This window comes from Gracilinanus agilis, chromosome 3 (assembly GCF_016433145.1).
Source record: "Gracilinanus agilis isolate LMUSP501 chromosome 3, AgileGrace, whole genome shotgun sequence".
Classification (NCBI taxonomy): Eukaryota; Metazoa; Chordata; class Mammalia; order Didelphimorphia; family Didelphidae; genus Gracilinanus; species Gracilinanus agilis.
This window is the reverse complement of record NC_058132.1, coordinates 683,462,815-683,485,861: the sequence shown is the minus strand read 5'-3', so window position 1 is coordinate 683,485,861 and position 23,047 is coordinate 683,462,815. Positions and strand designations below refer to the sequence as shown.

At 35.9% G+C, this 23,047-nt stretch overlaps 1 protein-coding gene across 1 annotated transcript in view; it reads left to right on the top strand.

Annotated features, from left to right (window-relative positions):
• The first annotated feature begins 11,009 nt into the window (after positions 1 to 11,009).
• LOC123242078 (arylacetamide deacetylase-like 2) overlaps positions 11,010 to 23,047 on the top strand; it is a 23,335-nt gene continuing 11,297 nt past the window's right edge. Inside the window, exons 1-2 of the mRNA XM_044669570.1 lie at positions 11,010 to 11,147; positions 19,666 to 19,720. Coding sequence (XP_044525505.1) covers positions 11,010 to 11,147; positions 19,666 to 19,720 — 193 coding nt within the window. The remainder of the gene's footprint in view (positions 11,148 to 19,665; positions 19,721 to 23,047) is intronic.

Below are 23,047 nucleotides of genomic sequence, written 5' to 3'. Positions count from 1 at the left end.
TAGTCTCCTTCTCCCATTCCCAACCTTGCTGAGAGACCCCCTTTCAGTCAAAACTTACAATTATAGAAAAGGGTAGAAATAGAAACAGAAGGAGAAAGAGCAAGGGGAGGAGCTTAGGAGTAGGAACCCCAAAGGTTCCCACCCAAGTAACAGACCTCATAGAAATAGAGAGCAGGGCACCCCAAAATCCCTCTGCCTTTCACCCCTTTCCCCAATCCCTGAATTGCAAATAATAAAAGCCATTCATCAGTCAGATAGTGTTCCAGAGTGCCTGAGAGCCAACAGGGAGAGGGGAACCACAGATTGGTCTGGCTGCCTCCATCTTGAAGCCAGATGACCCATTGTGAAATTGACTGATCGGGGGAAGGTTTGTGTGAACCTCATCCTTATTTAGAATCAGATACCACATACCACTTCTTATAGGGAAGCCTCGCCCCCAACTCCTGAGGGGTGGCACAACCATTCAGGTCACCCAGTTTTGGGGTAATACCCCCTTAAAGTCTCCCAGTGTATATTCAGCCCCAGGGGAGTGCTGGAGGAGGGAGTCACCACATAGACTCTCTCTCTCTCTCCCTTCTGTCAAACATTGGTTACAGGCTCTCATTATTATTACAACAATCATGAAAAAGATGCATGTAAACAGAAAGGAAAAGGAATTGTGGGTAATACAGAAAGTTTGGGTAATGTAGTCTTAGGGATTCAAGATTTTCCAACTATACATTTTATAATCATCATCAACAATATTCAATAATACCATCAAGAAATTAATCTCTGAAGATTAACAGCTTTTTATAACCAGCCAAATTTAGTTTTGACATCTAGCAGCTGAACTAGGCCAAGGTTGCCAAGCCAGCCAGAGTGACAGAATTCCATCCCAGGCTTTTCCCCAAGAGGAGCTGCCTGGCTATTCATCAACTAGATATTAGTTTTAGTGTAATCTCCTAAACTCTCTATCATCACCAATTTTTCCTTAATCCCCATACCAGCAAGATATTCCTGTACCTATTAATTAAATTAGTTACCTGTTATTGATATCTGCTTATTGGTCTAGTTCATCACCTTCAAGAAGATTCTCGCTGTCAAGCCTGACAGTTGGGATTAATTCCCTGGCTGGGGAAGATTATATAGGCTAATCACTAACTCTTGCCTCTAATTAATTTCTATTCAATCCAAGATTATCAGTAATATTTGCAGTCAGATCAGGATAATCAATATTACATCAAAAAGATACAGAATTACATATCATCAGGGAAACAGTGGTCCTGGTCTATTTTCAGTTAAGAATTCTCTCAATCTCTGCCTTCTGACACTCCCCAAGAGGGATAACACTGTCCAGCTGCTCAACAGAGAGCAGTCTGTGATTATAATCCCTACATTGGTGATTTCCTCTTGAAACAAAGTCAGTTCTCTCTGTATGAGCTGAGCAATGTACCACAGCCAGGGTTTTAGGTAACTGGACAGCTGATAGAACTTGACTTATAATTCGTGCATTAGTGATTGTTTTCCCAGATGATGTTAAGAAACCTCTTTGCAGCCAAAGGGTACTAACAACGTGACATATTCCAAAGGCGTATTTTGAATCAATATTGATTACAGCTTGTTTATCTCTTGCTATTGCACATGCATGTTTTAATGCTATCAATTCTGCACTTTGTACACTCAGATTTGATGGAAGCGATGCTGACCATAGAGTTTCAAATTCTGTTACCACAGCTGCACCTGTATACCATATACTAGCTCTCATAAATGACGAACTATCTGTACATAACACCAGATCTGTGTTTTCTAATGGAATGTTGAGAAGATTTTCTCATGGTTTCTCTGCCACTGACACTACTGATTCACAATTATGAAGTGGTTCTCTGGTGATAGATAAATGAGGAAGCAATGTAGCTGGGTTGCATGTTGTACAGTGTTTTAATGTGATGTTTTTAATTCCCAACAAAATTATTTCATATCGTGTAAGCCTTTGGTTTGAAAATGCCTGTGTTCTATGTCTTAATAGTAAAGCTTCAGCCTCATGCAGGAACATAATTGTTAGTGGGCATCCCAGCACTCTGCAGCTTTTGTCACTTGTAGGGCTGTAGAAGCAACACCTCTCAGACATGGGGATGAACCAGCAACTATTGGGACTAATTGAGCTAAGTAATATGCAATAGGATGCTGAACTGGTCCTAAAGCTAGTGTTAATATGCTAGAAGCTACTCCTTTTCTTTAATGAACATGCAAACTGAATAGTTTCTTATAATCAGGGATGCCAGCTGAAGCTGACAAAATTGCTTGTTTTAGCTTAGTAAGAGTTGCTAGGTATTCTGCATTTTATTTCAGTGGTTCCATAACTAAATCCTTCATCAGTACTATAAGAGATTTCCCCATAGCAGGGAATCCATTGCCTGCAAAAGCCCATAGTTTCCAAAATTGCTCTTAATTGTCTTTTCATTGTTGAAGCACTCAATTTTTGGATGTCTTTAATATGTTTGGGAGAAATGAAACATGTACCTTCCTCTAAAACAAATCCTAAATACTCCACTTTTGGGAGACACCACTGAACTTTCGATTTTGATATCTTATATCCTCTTTTATATATTTCTATCAGAAGATGTTTACTATCTTCCTGACATCCTTCAGCAGTGGGTGAGGCCAAAAGCAAATCATCCACAAAATGTATTAATCAGCTCTCCCTAAACTCGATATTTGCCAAATCTTGAGTTAAAATTTGGGAAAACAAGGTGGGCTTTCTACCTAACCCTGAGGCAGATGGCACCATGCATATGAGATCCTTTCCAGGTAAATGCAAATATATTTGAGGAATCTTCATGGATGGGTATTGAAAAGAAGGTAGGACACAAATCTACTACTGTGAAGTATTTAGCATTACTAGTTGTAGAGGAAATAGTAGTTGATGGACTGGTAACTACCAGATGTCTTTTGATTACATGATTATTAATAGCTCTCAAATCTCAAACAAATCAATATACAGGTTTTCATTTTCTTCTAATTTCAGTGTGTTAATAGGCAAAATAGGTGTATTATATTCTGATTTGCAGATTATTATCTTCTGTTTGATTAACAAATTTATCACTGGGGTAATTCCTTTGATGGCTTCTTTTGATAATGGACATTGTGAAATAGACAGAAGTGAATCATATCTTGTCCTAATCTGGACTGGAATAGCTGATTTTAGTAGGCCTATATTAGTAGAAGATGTAGCCCAGAGAGCTTATAGTATGTCTGTTGGTATTGTAAAAATTTGAGTTTTATCCATTTCTTGATTATCTAAAAAGAGTACTGGGAACAAATTCAAAGACTCTTCTGGTATTCTAATACTAATATAATATCACCCTCTTGGGTACATACTATCATAGCTCTTAATTTGCACAACAGATCTCTCCCTAATAGATTCATAGGGGAGTTAGACATTAACAGAAATGAAGGCTCCACAAATAAAGGTCCTACTAACACCATTTGTGGTGAAAGCTTTTGGACTTCTAAAGGAGTTCCTAAAACCCCAACAACACTAATTGAGCCAATTAAACTACAATTTGAATCAAGTGTAGTCATTAGTACAAATCTTGATTCCTCAGTATCTAATAGACAATAATACAACATATTTCCTACTTTGAGAATTACATGTGGTTCAGTGCTATCCAGGAGAGAATGAACTGGTATTAATGTTGATAATACATCTGTATCTGGAAATTCAAATGCTTCAATCTGTGATTCCATAGTGTGATAATTAGATTAAGTCTACACTGGCCATCTTTAGATTTAATCACCAAAGGTGAGAGCACCTCCAATTCTTGGAGGTCCATAACCCACGTGTGCTAGAGTGGTTGACGTATCAGAATCAACTGACTGCCCCCTAGGCAGTACTATGAGAAGTGTCTATTGTGATTGGACATGAAAATTAGGGAGGAGGCACAGGAAGTGATGCATAAGTGACCCTTTTAAAAGGAAAAGGTCTTCTGCTGGAGAGGGGTTCTGGTGAAGAGGGTGGCTGGTGAAGAGCTCTTCTGGTTTGTGGAGGAGTGCTGGCTGGAATGCTGAGACCTTGGTGAGACTGCTTTCAATATCTTCTTTAGAAGTCCACGTGGTGAGTTTAAAGACTGAATCTTCCTGAACTTCTCTTAAGGAGAACTTCCCTTTAATAGACTCTGTGAATGAAGTTCATTCACCTCCAGGCCTCTGGCCCTCTGACTCTCGTCAGAGGGTTAATTAGATCTACCTGGATTAATTAAAGGATCATAGTAAATTACCCACTGTGTTAGATTTTTATTTCCTTATTTCCTCTCTCTCTTCTCAATTGTAAATAAACTTCCATAAAAGTCAATTTTGACTTGAAATTATTCTTAATTGAGGATTGATAATTGTTCAATCCTCTGGTGACCATCTTTTAATATTTGATCAAAAATCCCTTTTTCCCCCTTACAATAATCCTCCCTCCCCTGTTAAAGCTTCATAATGGACTATGTACACCTTTCTGAGATTCTTCTCTTTGAATAGGATTTACATTTTGGCTTTGGTTATTGTTGTGTGGATGTGCCTCATTTCTGTTAAACTGTAACAATTCATTCGCTTCATTTTGGTTATTGTATCTATCATTGCCATAGTTTCCATAATTGCCATTTCAAAAATTGTCTCTATTGTTACTGTTGTATTTTCTAAAATTGTTATTGTTCCTAAAAATTACCACCATTATTTCTAAATTGCCCAATATTTGATTCCAGCATCCGCAATTGATAATTAGATGTCCCCTCTTTCCACACAAATAAATGTCAGTCTTTGGTTTGTGTATTCTCTTTGATTTCTATATTCCTGGACCTCTGCCAACCCAAAACTGGTCTCTCCTTTTTCAAATTTATTAATTTTTCTTTTCAATTCCTTTATGTCCTTTCTTAATGCCTCCACAATTTCACTGTCATCATTGTCATTTTTCTTTTCATTATGTCCATTGTAAACATACATAGCTACTGTGCAAGTCCATGCTCATCCAATTTGGACAATTTCTTTTAAAATAATTATTCACTACATAGCAACAGTTCTTAACAAATTGTTGTCTAAGGTGTTGGATGTCTCTTTCTCTTGTGATGTCTAAATCAATGTATCTATCTCCTAACTCTATTAGTCTGTCCATAAATTTAGATGGATTCTCTCCTATCTCCTGCTTCAATTTCTCAAATTTGTTTCACATTCCTGGCCTATCAGAACACCCTCTCATCACTGTAAGGACTTCCTTTAAAGCTTTGCATAATCTTTTGTAGTCATTAGGAAAGTTCAAAATTTCAACAAGGGTCAGACTGAGGCCACTGAACAGTGCCCCAACCCTCATTGGTAGTTCTAATGATTTCCTCTTTTTCTCTTTTTGTTACGAGTTCATCCAACAAGTATTCAAAATCAATCCAGCTTGTATAAAACTACTTACAGATGGTTTCTATCTTTTTTATCACTGCAATTGGATCCTCTTCAAAGGAAGAGGTGCCTCACTTAAATACCTCCATATCATTTGGAATAAACAGTCTATGGTGTCATGGTTACTAATTTGTTTTCTGGGTTAAAAGTTGGCACCTCTCAAAGAGGGAAGAGGGTATTATCAGTCTTTTACTGTGTAGTTATCTTGGTTGAATCAGTATTAGCAGTGGTTGTTTTGGTAGCAGTGGTAGAAACAGTGGGAGAGGCAATATGAGAATCAGATTTGATAAATTTGCTTATGATCTCATTTTGTCTTGAGATAGTTTCATTTAATTGTATAATAAACTCCTACAGATACACTAGTTTCATTTCAGTTTGATCACTTTTTAGTTATTTCTTTTTTCTTTTTATAATTTGGCTAACTATTAGGTACATTTGGTACCCCTGAAGTAATCCAATTAACATAAAAAAACAAAGAATGGTAGTAGTTATATTATGTGTAGAACTATGAGTTGTAGTATATCACTTGAAGTTCTTGGTAATGGTAAGTTTGGGATATATACAGGAAACTCTTCCTGTACCAGCTGCACCATGGTGTGTAGTACCATGGTTATTTCTATTACTGAATGGTAATTCAGAATATTCTAGGTTAATTTGAATCCTTGTGGCTCACCAAGCTGTTATAGGTAAGTATTATTTGTGGAGGTTGATAAAAGCTATGTAGATCAGTTTTGTAAAGAACTGAAACTATTTATTCTATGAGGTGTAAGGGGAAATGGGTTATTATGAGGAAAACCAGGGGAGTTGACTTAAATATTAAATGTGGGCTCAGTGGGGTGGATAGGAGACAGGAAGGGACAATGCGTAAGAATTTACAAGCCAAGGAACCAGGTTTAACTATAAGGGGAATGACCATTGACAGAAATGGCAGTTAAGCCTGACTGTCACTCTGCCCCACCCGGCCTGGAATAACTACTGAGTATTACATACACACAATGAGGACTTTGAAGTACTAGAAAATTCACAAGGAAACAGTTTAATTATAATATGAGGGGATAGGAAAGGGGGTTAGGTGAAGCTATGACTAACTACCCAGGACTGGAATCAAAGGGGTAAGTCCCTTAGCCAACCTGGCTATTACCAGGTTTTGACAGCTTGGCCAAGGACCTGAGGAAGAGGGCTTGAATTTGGGGTCTCACAACTGTTTCAGAGATGTTTTCAGGATACCAGGAACCAAGTCCTCCATAGCCAATGATCCAAAGTAACCAGGTAGGGAGAGATATCTGCAAAATGTCCACCAGATCACAGGCCACTTCCCTACTCAGAGTTGACTTGCAGGATTGATGTCTTCTGCCTTTTCAACCTTCACCACTCTCCAAAATCCCAGGTCAAAAGGGACTGCAGATTGCACTTCTGCCCTGAACCCCTCACAACTCAGCACTGTCTGTTACTCAGCTCTCTCCTCCTACCCCTTGCACTCTATTCAGAATGTCCATGACTTCCAGCAAAGGCTTTCTCTAACATGCTTACACAAATCTACTTTTAAATTTTTAAAGCCTATACCTTTTACAGGGTTGAATATATTAAAAGGTTTGGTCACCAGGGGATTTAAGAATTATCAATCCCCAATTAAAGAATAGCCTCAAGTTAAAATGCCTTTTATGGAAAATTTATTTACAAATGAGAAGAGGACAAAATAAGGAAATAAGAGAGAGGATAAAATAGGATAAGTAATTTAACACAGTAGGTAATTTGCTCCGATCCCCTAGTTTAATCCAGGTAAATCTAAATAACCCTCAGCTGAGGGAAATTCAGCCTTGATCCCAAGGCTGGAAACTCAGAAGGCCAGAGGCCCAGAGGGTGAAAGGGCCCCGAGGAAAATGAAGCAAAAGCTTTAATCACAGAGTCTCTTCAAAAGGGAAAGTTCCTTAAGAGAAGTTCAGAAAGATTCAGTCTTTACACACACCGCATGGAATTCCAAAGGAAAGATTTAAGAACAGTCTCACCAGCTTCAGAGCTCCTAGTCCCCATCACCAACCAGAAGAGCTCCTTCAGGTCCCATTCACAAACCAGAAGAGCCAGCCCAGCTGACTGATGTCTCTTTTTAAAGGGGCCTCTCTTGTGTCACTTCCTGTGGCTTCCTCTTAGTTTACCTGTCCAATCACAACAGATGCTTTTCTTAGGACTGCCCATGAGGCAGTCAGTAAATTCTGATTTGTCACTCATTCTAACTCACGTGGGTTACTGACCACCCAAGTTATGGGTTAAATGGAGATGTTTTCACCTTTGTTGATTAAATCTAAAGATGGGTAGGGTAGATTTAATCTAATTATCACAGAGGAGAGATAAGAATAGGAAACAGGAGGTAGGAAGTAGGATAATACGTCTCTAAATCCTTATCCTGTGTCTATGTTCTTAATCCTATACTAAGATCACTAAAAAACCGATATCTAAGAATGTTCTTGCCTGAACAATCAGGCCTAAACCAAAACTACTCTCTTTAATTAATATTAATTTCACTAACTATCTTAACTAACTAATCAATGAACCTTAAATTGATAATAAAGTTGATAATGAAGAATTACTTAATGTAATATATGAAATGAAACTGTTAGAAGTAAATGTCAGTTGAATCAAAACACACACACACACACACACACACACACACACACACACTGTAAGCTTTACTGCAAGAGAGAAGCAAATGGGGATTCAGATTTTGGAACCCCAAGAAACCGAAGGCAGTTGGGGGCCAGTTGAAATTGGACTATATAAGGGATGAGCCCTAGGCAGAGGAAGCTCATTCTGGGTTTGAGTCAAAGGGTGGTGGGAGGTCTGGGTAAGACTCTCCATTGAACCCTAGCTGATCCATACCAGGAGCACCATAAGCCTATTTTTGCTATTCTGATTCTAGCTGTTTCAGTCAGTCCCCATATTAGCCTGATCTCTGCTGCACTTATAAATCCTATTAGTAGAAACCAAGATTTAACATCATCAAATCACTTCAGAAGATCTTCAACCAACATTTTATATCATCCTGCTAGCCTTATTCATTTATTTATTTAGTTTATTACTTGAGGCAGAAGTTAGGAAGAGAGAGGAACACAGTGAAGAGACATAGCCCAGTGGGGGGTGAGACCAGCCTCTGGTCCATCCTGATTAATTAACAGAGATCTCTTCTTCCCTCTTACCTAACCTTTACAATCCTATATTCAATATACCTTGCCTGATTATACCTTCCCTGATAAATTAAAAGAAGTTATTTTACTGTTTCAATAGCCTTTGGATTGTATAGTTGAATAGGCCATAACATTTCTTACCCTTGATAGAATCCTCTTTCACACCAGGGATTGACAGTTGGTGGTGGGGATCTTCATTATTGGGAATCCTGTTGATTATCATATATATGTTTGACTGGGAATCACATCCTGTTAGCAAGTAACATCCTTTCAAGTGGAAGAACACCTTCTCTCAACCAAACCATCAGGTTGAGAGAGATTAGATTAGATTCCCTCTGTGAAGTCATTGTAATGTGTCACCTCTGTAAGGAACTGTTTGACCAACCTCTTGAGGGAGCTTAACAGCTGCTGACCTAAAGACTGCCTAACCCCCACAAGAGGTCTGAGAGGCTGCTATCAAACTTCAGCCTTGAATCATCCTTACAACACACATACACAAACAGTTCTATAGCTACTTTCAAAGTGCTATGGAGAAAAGGCCTCAGAGTTAGACCTTTCTCCCTCAAAGTACTGAGAGGAAAAACCCCTCAGTAACTAGATTCTTTCTCAATAGATATTTATATCTCAAAGTCTCAAAGTAACTGTCTGATCTTCTAGACTGAGAAAACACCCAGAACCCCAGAACCCTTCTTCATAGGAAGACAGAGAAAATTGAAGTCTAGTCTCTTTAACTGCCTGTCCTTTTAACCACTGCTCTTAAAGAGACAGAATGAGATTACAAACACTTCTGCTCTTAAAGAGACAGAATGAGATTAAATAAAAACTCTTTATAACAATATTATTTCTTTCCACCTTGGCCCCATATTAGATCTTTCCATTAGCTATATGTGTTCAACTTCTCTAATTATTAGAAACTCAGGCATTCACTGTATGACCAAAATCCATTATCTATCTTTTTATCTTTCCCTATACTTTACCTTTCCTATAACTTCCTCACTCTCTTTGGCATCTCCAAAACTTAGTACTTTCTGAGACCATTACCCTACTCTGACTTCCTGCCCTCCCTCTCCAATCTCAACCCACTAGTGATGAGGGGCAAGGCTTTGGATCTTCTCTCTCTTTGAAATATCATGAAATCAATGAATGCATGGTCATGTGGGCAAGCAAGGGCCTGAGATGGCACTGCCTTCTGTCTTTCCTTTCATTTGGTACAAAGATATTATGAAATTTCCAAAGTTCCAAAGAGCAAGCCACCAGAAATCTAAAAGTAGAGTTTCTACACATACAGTTATGATAAGGCACCAACAAAGCCACAAAGTGAGACCCAATTGACCTTTCATGGACTCCGTGCACCAAGGGAATGGACCTTTCCAGTGGCTATACTACAGTCAACATGGTAGGCCAAAAGTTTTTTAACAAGTGCTTTACCTTTAAGTTCACTCTCTTCAAGCACCCAGGTAATATTTGCAAGTGTTCCCCTGATTAGGAGACATTTTACATTTCAAGCTTTGCTATATGTTTTCAGTAAGTAACCCTTCATAAAAGTTAACTGATAAAAATTGACTGTGATGAAGAGAATTTTGCCAATTGTTATTAGAGGGGAACATAGCAGAAATGTATTTGAAAGAATGTATTTGAAAGATATCTTTCCATATGGGATAGCTCTCAGGGAAGGAAATGGTGCTGGAGAGATACATGAGATACTATGGTGATATAAGAAATAGAGAATATCAATATAAATATTATTTTTAAAAATTCTTAAAACAAAAACATCTAACCTCTGCCTCTCAATGGAACCACTAGAACCTTAAGAGGAAGATATAGCCAGACACACTTGGGGAACCTAATCTACTAAAATACATATGAACTGGGAGACTAAATGCAGAGCCTTGTTATGTCAGCTTAAGTGGTCTTCACTAAGGAACCCTGCAAGGAAGATCAAAAGGCATTACATTAATTGATATATCCCTTTTATATCTGGGTGAGTCTTTTTTTCTCTCATATCTACAATTTTTCATTTTTCACCTCTACTTATAGGTAGGATGTCAATATGGGATTTTTCACTTCCATTTATAGGTAGAATGTCAATATGGATTTTGTTCAATTCCTTGAACAAAATATTTATCAGTAAATGAACAAAAGGACAGACAGTGAATGTCATATTTAAATTGAACTTGGCTGACAATATTTGAAGTATATGATTTAAAGTACACTCTATTCTTTTCCTCTCATTAATATTGATTGCCTCATCTATCTATGGAAAAGATACTCATTGGTCAAATGACTCAACCTGGGTGTATGAAATATTTAAATTATAAGGACAAAGTATTCTAAAGTTAAAACTCTCAACCTCTTATACTTCATCAGGATATAGAAAAATCAGTAGGTTATTTTGCCTGGAAAGACTGGGATAAGAACATTATGGGGCCCAAAGCTGTGTGCCTTATGATTTCTTGTGCTCTGGTGGCTTGGCATATGCATACAACTTTCTCAGCAAACTATGAAGAACCCTGGAAAATAATGATCATTCATTCTCTTGTGAGAATTTGTCAAATTACGGTAAGATAAGCATTTTCTTCCATGTATATTTCTACTCATTACTTATTTCAACTCAGCATGTATAGTCTATTTGTTTCCATTTTTAAATTGTAGTTTATTTCCCTTTATTTAAACTAAGTAGTTATCATTTTCATAAAGCAGAAAGAAGCACCCTTACTTATTAGGAATAAACAGCTACATGTAGAGATATGAATAGTGAATATTATGTGATGAAAGGTAAGGGTTTAAAGTTAGGGGGATGGAAGGACAGCTAGTTGGCTCAGTGGTGACCAGAGGTCCTGGTTTCAAATCTGACCTTAGATACTTTATAGATGTGTGACCCTAGGCAAAGTATTTCACCTCAATTGCCTAGACCTTACCACTCTTCTGCCTTGGAATTGATACTAGATTCTAAAATGGAAGATAAGGATTTAAAAAGAAAGAAAAAAATTATGTAAGTAGTAATGAAGGTATTTGATGTAATTTTAGAAATACAATAGCATCAAGACAAGAGGAAGAAATTAAAGGTGTAAACATAGGCAAAGAGGAGATATAACTATCCCTATTTCCAGTGGGTATAATGATTTGCTTATAAAATACTAAAGGATTAGTAAAAATATTAATTGAACCAATTAATAATTTTAGCAAAGTTGCACACTACAAGATAAATCTGCAAAAATCAATAACAATTGGAGGTAACTAGGTGGCTCAATAAATAGAGAGTCAGGCCTGGAGATGGGAAGTTCTGGGTTCAAAGGAGGACCTTTTATACTTCCTGGCTATGTGACCCTGGACAAGTCACTTAGCCCCCATTGCCTAACCCTTACCACTCTTCTGCCTTGGAACCAATACACAGCATTCATTCTAAAAAAAATGGTAAAGGTTTAAAAAAATCAATAGCTATTCTGTATAATAATTGCAAAATCTAAGCCACAACAATAGAATGTAAACACATTCAAATTATCTTCAAAATACATAAAATAATCAGTAATCAATCTTTCAAAGTACAAAGTCTATTTATATAGATTCAATGACAAAAAGATTTATAAGTAAATAAGAAACAACTTAAATAATTAAAAGAATATTCAGTGCTCATGTCAATATGATAAAAATGATAATACTACCAAAGTTCATTTAAAATTTTAAATCTCTGCCAATTAAACTACTAAGGTGATACCTTATAGAATTCAACAGCCAATTCACTAGAAGGAACAAAAATCAAAAACATCATGAGAAATAATGAGATGGGGGAGAAGATAGGAATTAAGGGACCATAGCATTTAAAGTTTATTTTAAAATGGCAGTGTTTGGGGGCAGCTGGGTGGCTCAGTGGATTGAGAGCCAGTCCTAGAGATGGGAGGTGCTAGGTTCAAACTGGTCTCAGACACTTCCCAGCTATGTGACCCTGGGCAAATAACTTGACTCCATTGCCTAGCCCTTACCACTCTTCTGCCTTGGAGCCAATACACAGTATTGATTCCAAGACAGAAGGTAAGGATTTTAAAAAAATAGCAGTGTTCAAAATCATTTGGACCTTATAAGTACATATAAGTAAACCTGCAAAGTAGATTAATGAAACATATCAGGAAAGGGAGCATCAGAAATAATGAAACAACAAAATCATTTTTAGTAGTACATTTTATGGTAACAAAGAATTAGAAGCAAAATAGATGCTCATTAATTGGGAAATGGTTGAAAAAAGATGTGGTACATGAATATAATGAAATCTTATTGTGCTATTAAGAAACTGTGAATATGCAGGTACATAAAACTTTTAGGGAGGCTGGAAGCAAGATTGCAGTAGGAGAGTTTGCAATTATACCTTACCACACCCAAAATCTCTTCCATAATGACCTAGAAAACATGCCAAGTTGAATTTTTGATGAGAAAGTGAAAAAGTCAGTTAGTCATTTTTCCTGCCCCAGGAAGTTTAAGAAGATAGAGAGTTCTGCAGACTGTGATGGCAGTAGTGATGGGAAGCAGCGTAGCACCCAGAGGTGGTTAAGGAACTAAACATCTGGGCAAAAAGAGATCTTAGGGGATCATTATACTAGCACAGGTACCATCTGAAAGTTCTATCACCAATTACCCAGTTCTAGCACACCTTTCTAAGGTAGAAAGGAGTGGTCTCTGATAGTCACAAGAGACAAAGGGATTTGTCTGTTTAAGGTCCAAGGAATGAGTTCCAGAATGAAAGTTGCATGGCTTTGATCCCTGGAACAGAAGTGAGGCTCAGTTTTAAACCTTACATTTCACATAAGCCTACAGTGGACTACACCAAGGCAGGAGACAAAAACTAAGAGGAAGCCAGTAATTCAGTAACTCTGAACCTGCAGAACCTCTGTAAGAAATAAATAAATCTCTGGGCAATCATTCTGAGATGAAGGTACAAACTTTAATAAATTAAAGCTGGAGGTCTCACCATGCCCAGACTGTGGCAAAGACCCCCTTCAGATGTTCAACCCTGTATTTTATAGGTCTTTGAAGGTTGATTAACATGTTGTTGACAAGGCAGAAGGTACATAATGTTAAGAAACATGCTGGGGGGCAGCTGGGTATCTCAGTGGATTGAGAGTCAGGCCTAGAGACGGGAGGTCCTATGTTCAAATCTGGCCTCAGCCACTTCCTAGCTGTGTGACCCTGGGCAAGTCACTTGACCCCCATTGTCTACCCTTACCACTCTTCTGCCTTGGAGCCAATACACAGTATTGACTCCAAGACGGAAGGTAAGGGTTTAAAAAAAAAAAAAGAAAGAAAGAAACATGCTGCAACATTGGTAACACCATTTGGTAACATTTGACATGCAGTAATAAAATCTAGTATAAGGTTAAGATAAGAAATTTTAATTAATTCTCCAATTACTAATCCAGAACTATCATATTATCTCTGGGAGGAGTTAGGTCAAAGTAACCTTTCTGTATCATAATACCGTGGGGAGCATGTAGTTGGCATAAATCTTCACAGGATCAAACAACACCTTGGTATGCCAAGGATGCTTTCCTATGATATCATCAGGACAGCTATCCACTCATCATTCCAAATGAAGCCAGAATGAGTTTCACCTTCCCCAGATAATACAAACCTGAAGTTTTTCCAACAGAAGCTCTTAATATTATTAATTGCTATAATATTCTAATACCCCAAACTTCCTTTCTAATACTATGGTTGATATTCTATTATTATAATTGACATTTTATACACAGTTAGCTTACTAACTGGGTCTAACTTTTTCTAAAAATCATAGTTGCAGTTACCTAAAGGATTATATTTGATCACTTGGTTTATGATCAATAATATAAAAGCAATAAAAAAACTATTTTCTTTTCACCTCCCAGCAAATTAATTATATCTGAGTCCAGAAGCAGTCTATAAAACCTGATCCACAAACAAGCCCATAAAATCAAGCTAGGTGAGGAATTTACAGAATGCAGTATATGTGAGCAGCAAACAAGCCTCTCCCTGGCTCATACCACATTGGAAGGATCAAAAAAATAGACCCTCCCCCTAAGGATGAACAATGAATGCCATAGAAGGAAATAAAAGGCAAAACCACAGGTAAAGCACAGACTGCATCCGCATCCCCACCCCACAGAGCTCAGCAGACCCCATTGATAACATAAAATCCAAAATCAAGAAATAGCCTGGAAAAAAATTTTTTTTAAGAACCTGAACATAAAAAAGTTTCATAGTGACAGGTGAAGAAAGTAAATAAATAGGAGTTAGATAAGCTGGGTATAAATTATGTTAAATGAAGTAACACAGTGAGTTCTTAACTGCTTGGTGACTTGCCAAATCACCAGATCTGGGTAAGGATCTTTCAAAGAGAGTCTGGTAGATATTATAAAAGCTTTATTAACAACTGGGACAGGAAGGGAAGGGAGTGGGGTAAACTCTCTTAACACTAATTGGGTTCCCTCCCCCAAGGTCCAAAAGGGTGACACTACACTAACAGACTAAAATTCCTCAGCTGGCTTAATCTAACCTGACCAGAGTTCGTCTTGAGATACACAAAGGAAGGAAAACTGGGAAGATGAACAGGTCCAGTTGTATAAGGTGGGGTTTCATGTGTGTGTCTGCAAAGCAGTATCCATAGAAATCCAGTTGTTACTGCTAGAATAATCCAAACTTGGAGAGGGAAAAAAGATTCTGACATCAGTATCCACCACTGAGTGCTTCATGTAAACTCAACCAAACTCCAGTCAAAGGTCTCTTGATAGTTGTGTTTCAATCAAAGCAGGATCCACAAAGAGAAAATCTAGCTCTCTCCATACAAGGGAAATTCAAGGAGCAACTGACACTCCCTGCCAGCCACCCACTCAAAGTTCTGGAACCTGCCCATCAGTCACCTTCACTTTGCTAATTCCTATAACAGTTCCCTCCCTTTGCACAAAGCCAAAATAGTGTTTCACACAATATTTTGGTATTTGTGCACTAACAAACTAAACTAAAACTAAAATTCTAACCCAAAATAACAGTCTACACTCAATCTATCTTATCCTATCTAATACTACCTTACTCTAAGGATTAAATCAAAGAAATGAAAAAAAGTAAAATTAATCAATGAACAGTTACAAAGTTCAAAGTACAAATCAAACATGAAAAAACAAAATCAACAACAAAACATAAAAAGAGCAAACACAAATTTCATGCAAAAATTAAACTATAAAATACTACTCTTATAAACTAATACAGAAAATTCTATTACTATTGTAATGCATTAAAATTTTGAAAAAATACAAATAACACAACATTGCATAAGTCTTTACATAAAAGTTAAACCAACCCATTAAACTTGCTTATGCAAATTGCATTTAAAAGTAGATGAAAAATTTTAAACAATCCTATTCTAAATACACAAAACAGAACTTTTGCATAGAACTGTAAGTATATAAACTTAACCAGTATCAAATATTAACTACATACACAATTTTACATATATACATATAATACATACATATAGATACATACAATGTATGCATATATGCTATACATGTATACACATATATACATCCAGTATTTACACATGTATTACATATACATATACCTACACTATAATACAATTTTACAATCCTAACTATACTACATTCAATTTATACTTATTTACATATCTATTTACATATTTCTGTGATACATGATCTGTAATATGTTATGTTTTATGTAATGCATGTTTGTTATGTATGTTGTCATGTAGTTTGTAATGTACGTTAGTACCTTATCTTATCAACCCTAAACTCTAATCTAGATAGCTACAGCCCTATCTCAATAAAATCTTCTAAAACTAACCCTATGTTATTAGTATTCTAATCTAACTAAATCTAAACTAAGTAACTAACTATCCATTGTTATTAACTATTTCTTGTTAGTAAATAACTATCCTATAACTAATTATAGCACTCATTCAACTAGTGAATCAATGTATCCTAACCATGTTTATGTTTTTGTATATATGTTTTTGTTATGTTGTTATTTATGCTGTGTTCTGTTGTGCTTTGTTACTGTTGCATGCATTATGCATATCAAACTTCACATCTTCCTTCTTCTTATTTTGTTTGAAGAAATCTCCTTTTCTCCAAAGTTCATAGTAGCAATATGTAGTGATGAATGCATAGGAATATGTTATGTTACTATATTAAATTACCCAAATTCCTTAGAACTTAGTCCATTAATCACATGATCTTTTTCATTGGAAATTTTCTTAAACATCTTTATCTGCTTAATTTTTATAAGTCTTTCAGTCTTTGCACAATGTCCATCAATTTCTCTGAATCCTCCTCTTCATCAGCAATGTCCTCTTCCATCCAAATATCCTCTTCCACTGGAATGTCCTCATCTACTGGAATGGTCCACTCCTTACTGATCTTTTTGACTGCAGACTCTATTTGACTGATGAATCTCAACTTTCCATGATCTCTTCTTCTTCTTCTTCTCCTTCTTCTTCAACAATTTCTACATTTTCATTATCAATTTCATGAGCTAATTTAATATGTGAACAATGATACCACGAATCTCTTCCTAATACTTTTACTGAAGATGGTGAAATTAATACAATTGTATAAGGACCTACCCAACTCTCTTGTGTGGCCAATGTTTTGGCAAAATTTTTCACATATACCATATCACTTGGTTGAAAATTATGAAGAGAATAATCCAATGGACCAGATTGAATTTATACTCCCATATCATGTAGTTCTCTGAGCTTTTGTTGTAATGCACTTAAATATGAAGCAATTTGACAATTTCCTCATAAGAGAGATGTATAAACAGCCTTACAAGTCTTTGCTTGCAATGGAGCATGTTCAAAGAGCATTTCATAAGATGATATATGCAAATCTGCTCTTGGTCTTGTACATAGGTAAAACAAAGCTATGGGAAGAATATCTGGCCATTTTAGATGAGTTTCAGCACAAATTTTCCCTATCATAGTCTTGAGTTCCCTATTCTTATTAACCCTATAGCAGAAAGAACAGCAAACTTACCTTTGAAGAATATTTTGAAACAATATTTGGACCAAAGTGATATTATTGAATCTTATTTGATGTAATCAACTACCATAACTATCTTCTTGATTAATGATAGGTCTGAATAGCATAAAGTAAGAATATGCATGATTTAATTAGTTAAAATATAATCAACCATTATGCTTAGCTAGGAAATGATGTTCCTGTACCTTCAGATGGCTGAAAATAATAAAGTTCGAACTAAGCCATTCCATAATGAATAATTTTTGACAAGCTTGCTTCTTTGTTTAATCACAGTAGGATAATTAGTAAATGCCAATCATATGATATTTCAAAAGTTAATATGTGATTTTAAATGTATGAGAAAATCAAAACCTGTATGAGATCATAAAGAAAAAAAGGGTATAAAAATAAAAATCAGCAGATGGCACCAGAGAGAACAGCCTCTGCAATTTCACTTGAACTCCGGCTCGTTTTCACTTCATTTCGCCACACCATCCCACCTCCAGCGACCCCCCTGAGTAAAGAGCGGGCTCTTCACAATCTGTAATCCATATATTCCATGTTCTTTCCTTGCACTAAACTTCTCTTTCCATTTCTGAATTTCTGAGTCTACATGAGCTCTTTCCAAATCAACAGACTCAATTGTTGACAAGATCATTACATACATACTAGAGCATTCTGAGCAGCATACTTTGCAGTTATATCATCTCTGTGATTTCCTTTAGAGAATGAATCTCTGCCACAAGTATGACCTGCAATGGATTACTGCTAGCTATTTAGGTTTCTGGATAGTATCCAACAATTCAGTTATTATTCCTGCATACGCTATTGGTTTTCCTTATGCAGTAATAAAACCTCGTTGTTTCCAGATCTTTCCTGTCGCATGCCATACTGAAAATGCATATCAACAATCTGTATATATATTAGCACTTTTACCATCAACTAGAAGACATGCTTTCTTCAATGCCACCAATTCTGCACCTTGAGCACTAAGATAATTAGGTAATGAACAATACCATAGTGTCTCAAATTCTGTGACAACTGCAGCACCAGTACATCTAATTCCATTATACAAATATGAAGAACCATCAGTGAATAATACCAACTCTGGATTTTCAATAGGAGCATCTTTCAAATACATTCTAGGCATATCCACTAGATCAACTACTTCTACACACTCATATAATGTGTTCACTATTCTTTGGCAAATCAGGAAGAAGCATAGCTGGATTTAATACACTACGCCTCCTCAACTAGATGTTCTCACTACCCAGGAGAATAATTTCATACTTAGAAATTCATTGATCTAAATAAGCTTGAGTATGAAATATCCTCATTAGTGCTCCTATCTGATGTAAACAATAGATCATTAAAGAGCATCCCAAAACTAAATCTGCTGACTTCTGGCCTAACACAGCAATGGGAGCTACCCCCCTTAGACAGGGAAAAGTACTTGCAGCTATTGGATCATTAACAACTATAATATCCAATAAGATGATAACTTTGTCCCAAAGTCTGTGTAAGTACTCCAGAAGCAACACCTTTGATCTCATTAACAAATAGTTGGAATAGTTTTGTATAGTCTAGGATTCCCAACCCTGGAGCAGATAAAATGGCTTCTTTAAGCTTATTTAAGGCTTCGCGATGTTCAGGCTTTAGTTTCAGAGGTTCTGGTTCTATATTCCTGGTTAGATCTGTTAGACATTTTGTGATTTCACTATATCCAGGTATCCATTGTCTACAGAAAACAGTACTTCCAAGAATAGCTCTGAGTTGCTTTTTGGTCTTTCGCACCCTCAGTTTCTGGATATCAGCTATTCTTTTCTGTGTGATACTTCTGGAACCCTCTGATAACACAAAACCTAGATATTGTACTCAATGCAAAACCCATTGTAATTTTGCCTTATTGATTTCGTGCCCACTTTTATAGAATTCTAACAAAAGAATCTTGCTATCTCTCAAACTCATCTTTGCATTTGGGAATGCAAGAAGAATATCATCCACAAAATGCACCAATTTACTTTCTTTGAATTTGATAGTTTTAACATCTTGATTTAGAATTTGCAAAAATTGGCTAGGTGAGTCAGTATATCCTTGTGGAAGATGAGTCCATGTCCATTAAGTCTTTCCCGGGTAAAAGCAAATGTCTTTTGAGAATCTTCATGGATGAGAATTGAGAAAAAAGCTGAACAAAAATCTACCACAGTGAAACATCTAACCTGACTTGGAATGGAAGAAATTATAGCAGCTGGACTTGGTAAACTGGATGAGTTTTGATGACATAATCATTGATTTCTCTCAAATCCTGAATGAATCCATTTACAGGTTTGCTGTTCTCATCCAATTTTGGTTTCTTGATTGGAAGCATTGATGTATTAAATTCAGAGAAGCAATGTATAATTATCCCTTGTTGGATTAGGGATTCAATGATTGGTCTTATACCCTCTATTGTTTCTTTAGTCAAGGGATATTGAGGTACACAAGGAACTAGTCCTTCCTTAGTCCTCACCCTGACTGGAGTAGCTGATTTCAATAAGCCTACATCTGTGCAAAATTTTGACCAAAGATCCTTAAGGATACCCTCAGGTATTGGATATATTAAACCTAAGTAACCCTCTGTACTGACTGAATTTAAGAACGGCAATGGAAATGCCTTCAGAGATTCCTCTGGTAGATATAAAGAGATGTCATCAGATTCAGCACATTGGATTGTAGCCCTTAATTTACGTAATAAATCTCTCCCTAAAAGATTCATCGGGCATTCTGGCATACACAGAAATGCATGCTCCAACAGATAGAGGTCACATTACCTTGGAAGCACTAGAAACTTACAAACCTCCAAAACTAGCTGTGAAAACAGCAGATATAAATATAGATATATTACAAACACCATATGAATAGAGAAATGTATTTTTCTCATTGAGGAAGTATGAGAGTAAAATGAAAAGAGAAGGATGGGGAGAGAATCAGAGCAAGGAAACATTAAGAGAGACAGCAATCAGAAATAAAATAAACTTTTCAGGAGAGAGGGTAAAAAAAAAAAAACCAAGAAACCAAAAAAGGACAAACAGAAGGATATTGAATGGAGGGAAATACACAATTAAGTTTCATAACTGTGAATGCAAATGGGATGGACTCATCCATAAAACAGAAATAGCAGAATGCATTAGAATTTATAATACAACAATATGTTGTTTATAAGAAAGACACTTGAAACAGAAAGACATATAATAAAAATTAGAATCTGGAGTGGAATCTATTTTGATTAAGCTGAATTAAAAAGGCAATTATAATAATCATGATCAAAGCAAAAGCAAAAAATAGACCTAATTAAAAGAGATAATGAGGGAAATATAGGCAATAAGTTGTATCAACACTAAACATAAATGTACTAAATTCTTAAAGGAAAAATTAAATGAGTAAAAGGAGGAAATAGACAGTAAAACTATACTAGTTGGGGATCCCAACTCTCTCCTCTAGAAACTAGATAAAACAAAGTTAAGATTATAAATATAATTGTACAAAAATTAGATTAGACCTCTGTAGAAAAACTGAATGTGAATTGAAAGGAATATGCCTTTTCTCAGTTGCACACAGCACCTTCAAAAATTAACCATGTAGGGGCAGCTGAGTAGCTCAGTGGAGTGAGAGTCAGACCTAGAGACGGGAGGTCCTAGGTTCAAACCCAGCCTCAGCCACTTCCCAGCTGTGTGACCCTGGGCAAGTCACTTGACCCCCATTGCCCACCCTTACCAATCTTCCACCTATGAGACAATACACCGAAGTACAAGGGTTAAAAAAAAAAAAAGAAATAGAGAACATTAATAAATCAGGCATATAACTAAAAAACAAAAATTAGATAGGAACAAATTGGAAATCCCTGATTTACCCCAAAAATGTAATGGATGAATATTTACAAAAATATAAAGTGCCCAAAATAATAGAAGAGGAAATAGAAAACTGAAATAAGAGCATCTTAGATTTTAAAAAATGAATAAGTCGAAACTGAACTCTCTAAGAAAAAAAATCCTGAACCAGATGTATTTATAAGTGAATTCTACCAACACTTCAATCACAATTATTCCATTATTACAAAAAAAGTTCCTTTTATTACACAAATATAGTCTGGATATCTAAGCCAGGAAGAGACAAAGCTAAAAAAGAAAACAATAAATCAACCTCCCAAATAAATATTGATGCAAAAAATTTTAATAAACTACTAGCAAAGAACTTCTACCAATGTATACCAAAGATCATATATTAGCACCAGGCTATATTTATACTAGGAACATAGAGCTAGTTCAATATTTAAAAAACTATGAAAATAATTGAACATATCAATAACAAAAACAAAAATTATATGATTATTTCAAAAATGAAAAAAAAGCTTTTAACAAAATAAAGCATCCATTACTATTCAAAACACTAGAGAGTACAGGAATCAATGGACCTTTTCCCAAAATAATAACTAATATCTACCTAAACCAAGAGCAAACATTGTCTTTAATGGAAAAGAAGTCTTCCCAGTAAGATAAAAAATGAAGCAGGGATGTCCATTTTCACCATTATTATTTTTAATATTATGCTAAAATGCTAATTATAGCAATAAGACAAAAAATAAATTAAAGGAATAAATATAAGCAATGAGGAAACAAAAGTATCAATGTTTGCAAATAATGAAAACTCTAAAGGGTGAACTAAAAAAACTAATCAAAAAAGTTATTTTCAGCAAAGTTTCAGGATACAAAATAAACCTACACAAATAAGTATTTCTGAATATTATGTACAAAACCCAGAAGATACATTTAAAATAACTACAGGAAATATAAAATATTTGAGAATCAAGGGACAGCTAAGTGCCTCAGTTGACAAAGTATCAGATCTGGAATTGGGAAAACCAGAGTTCAACTCTGGCCTCAGATACTTCATAGCTGTGTGATCCTGGGCAAGTCACTTAACCCCAATTGCCTACCACTTACTGCTCTTCTCTCTTGGAACTTAAACTTCAAATTGATTCAAAGACAGGAGGTAAAAATTTTAAATATATACATTTGGAAGTCAAAATACCTTCCAAGTCACAAATAGAAACTATTTAAACACAATTTAAAAACACTTCATGCAAATAAAAACATATCTATATAATTGGAGAAACATTATGATTATTACTAGCTTTGATTTCTTCCTCTGAAAAATCTTATTCATAATCTTTCATCATTTATCAATTGGGGAATGGCTTTTTTTGAGAAAGGAGGGACATGGAGAAATTAGGAAATAAAATATAAAAATGTATTTTTAAAAACAATTAAAATTGTGAAGACTTAGATTGTTTCTTTTTAACATCTTTTCCAGGTCAATGGTTTGTGTGTGTGTGTGTGTGTGTGTGTGTGTGAGAGAGAGAGAGAGAGAGAGAGAGAGAGAGAGAGAGAGAGAGAGAGAGAGAGAGAGAGAGAGAGAGAGAGA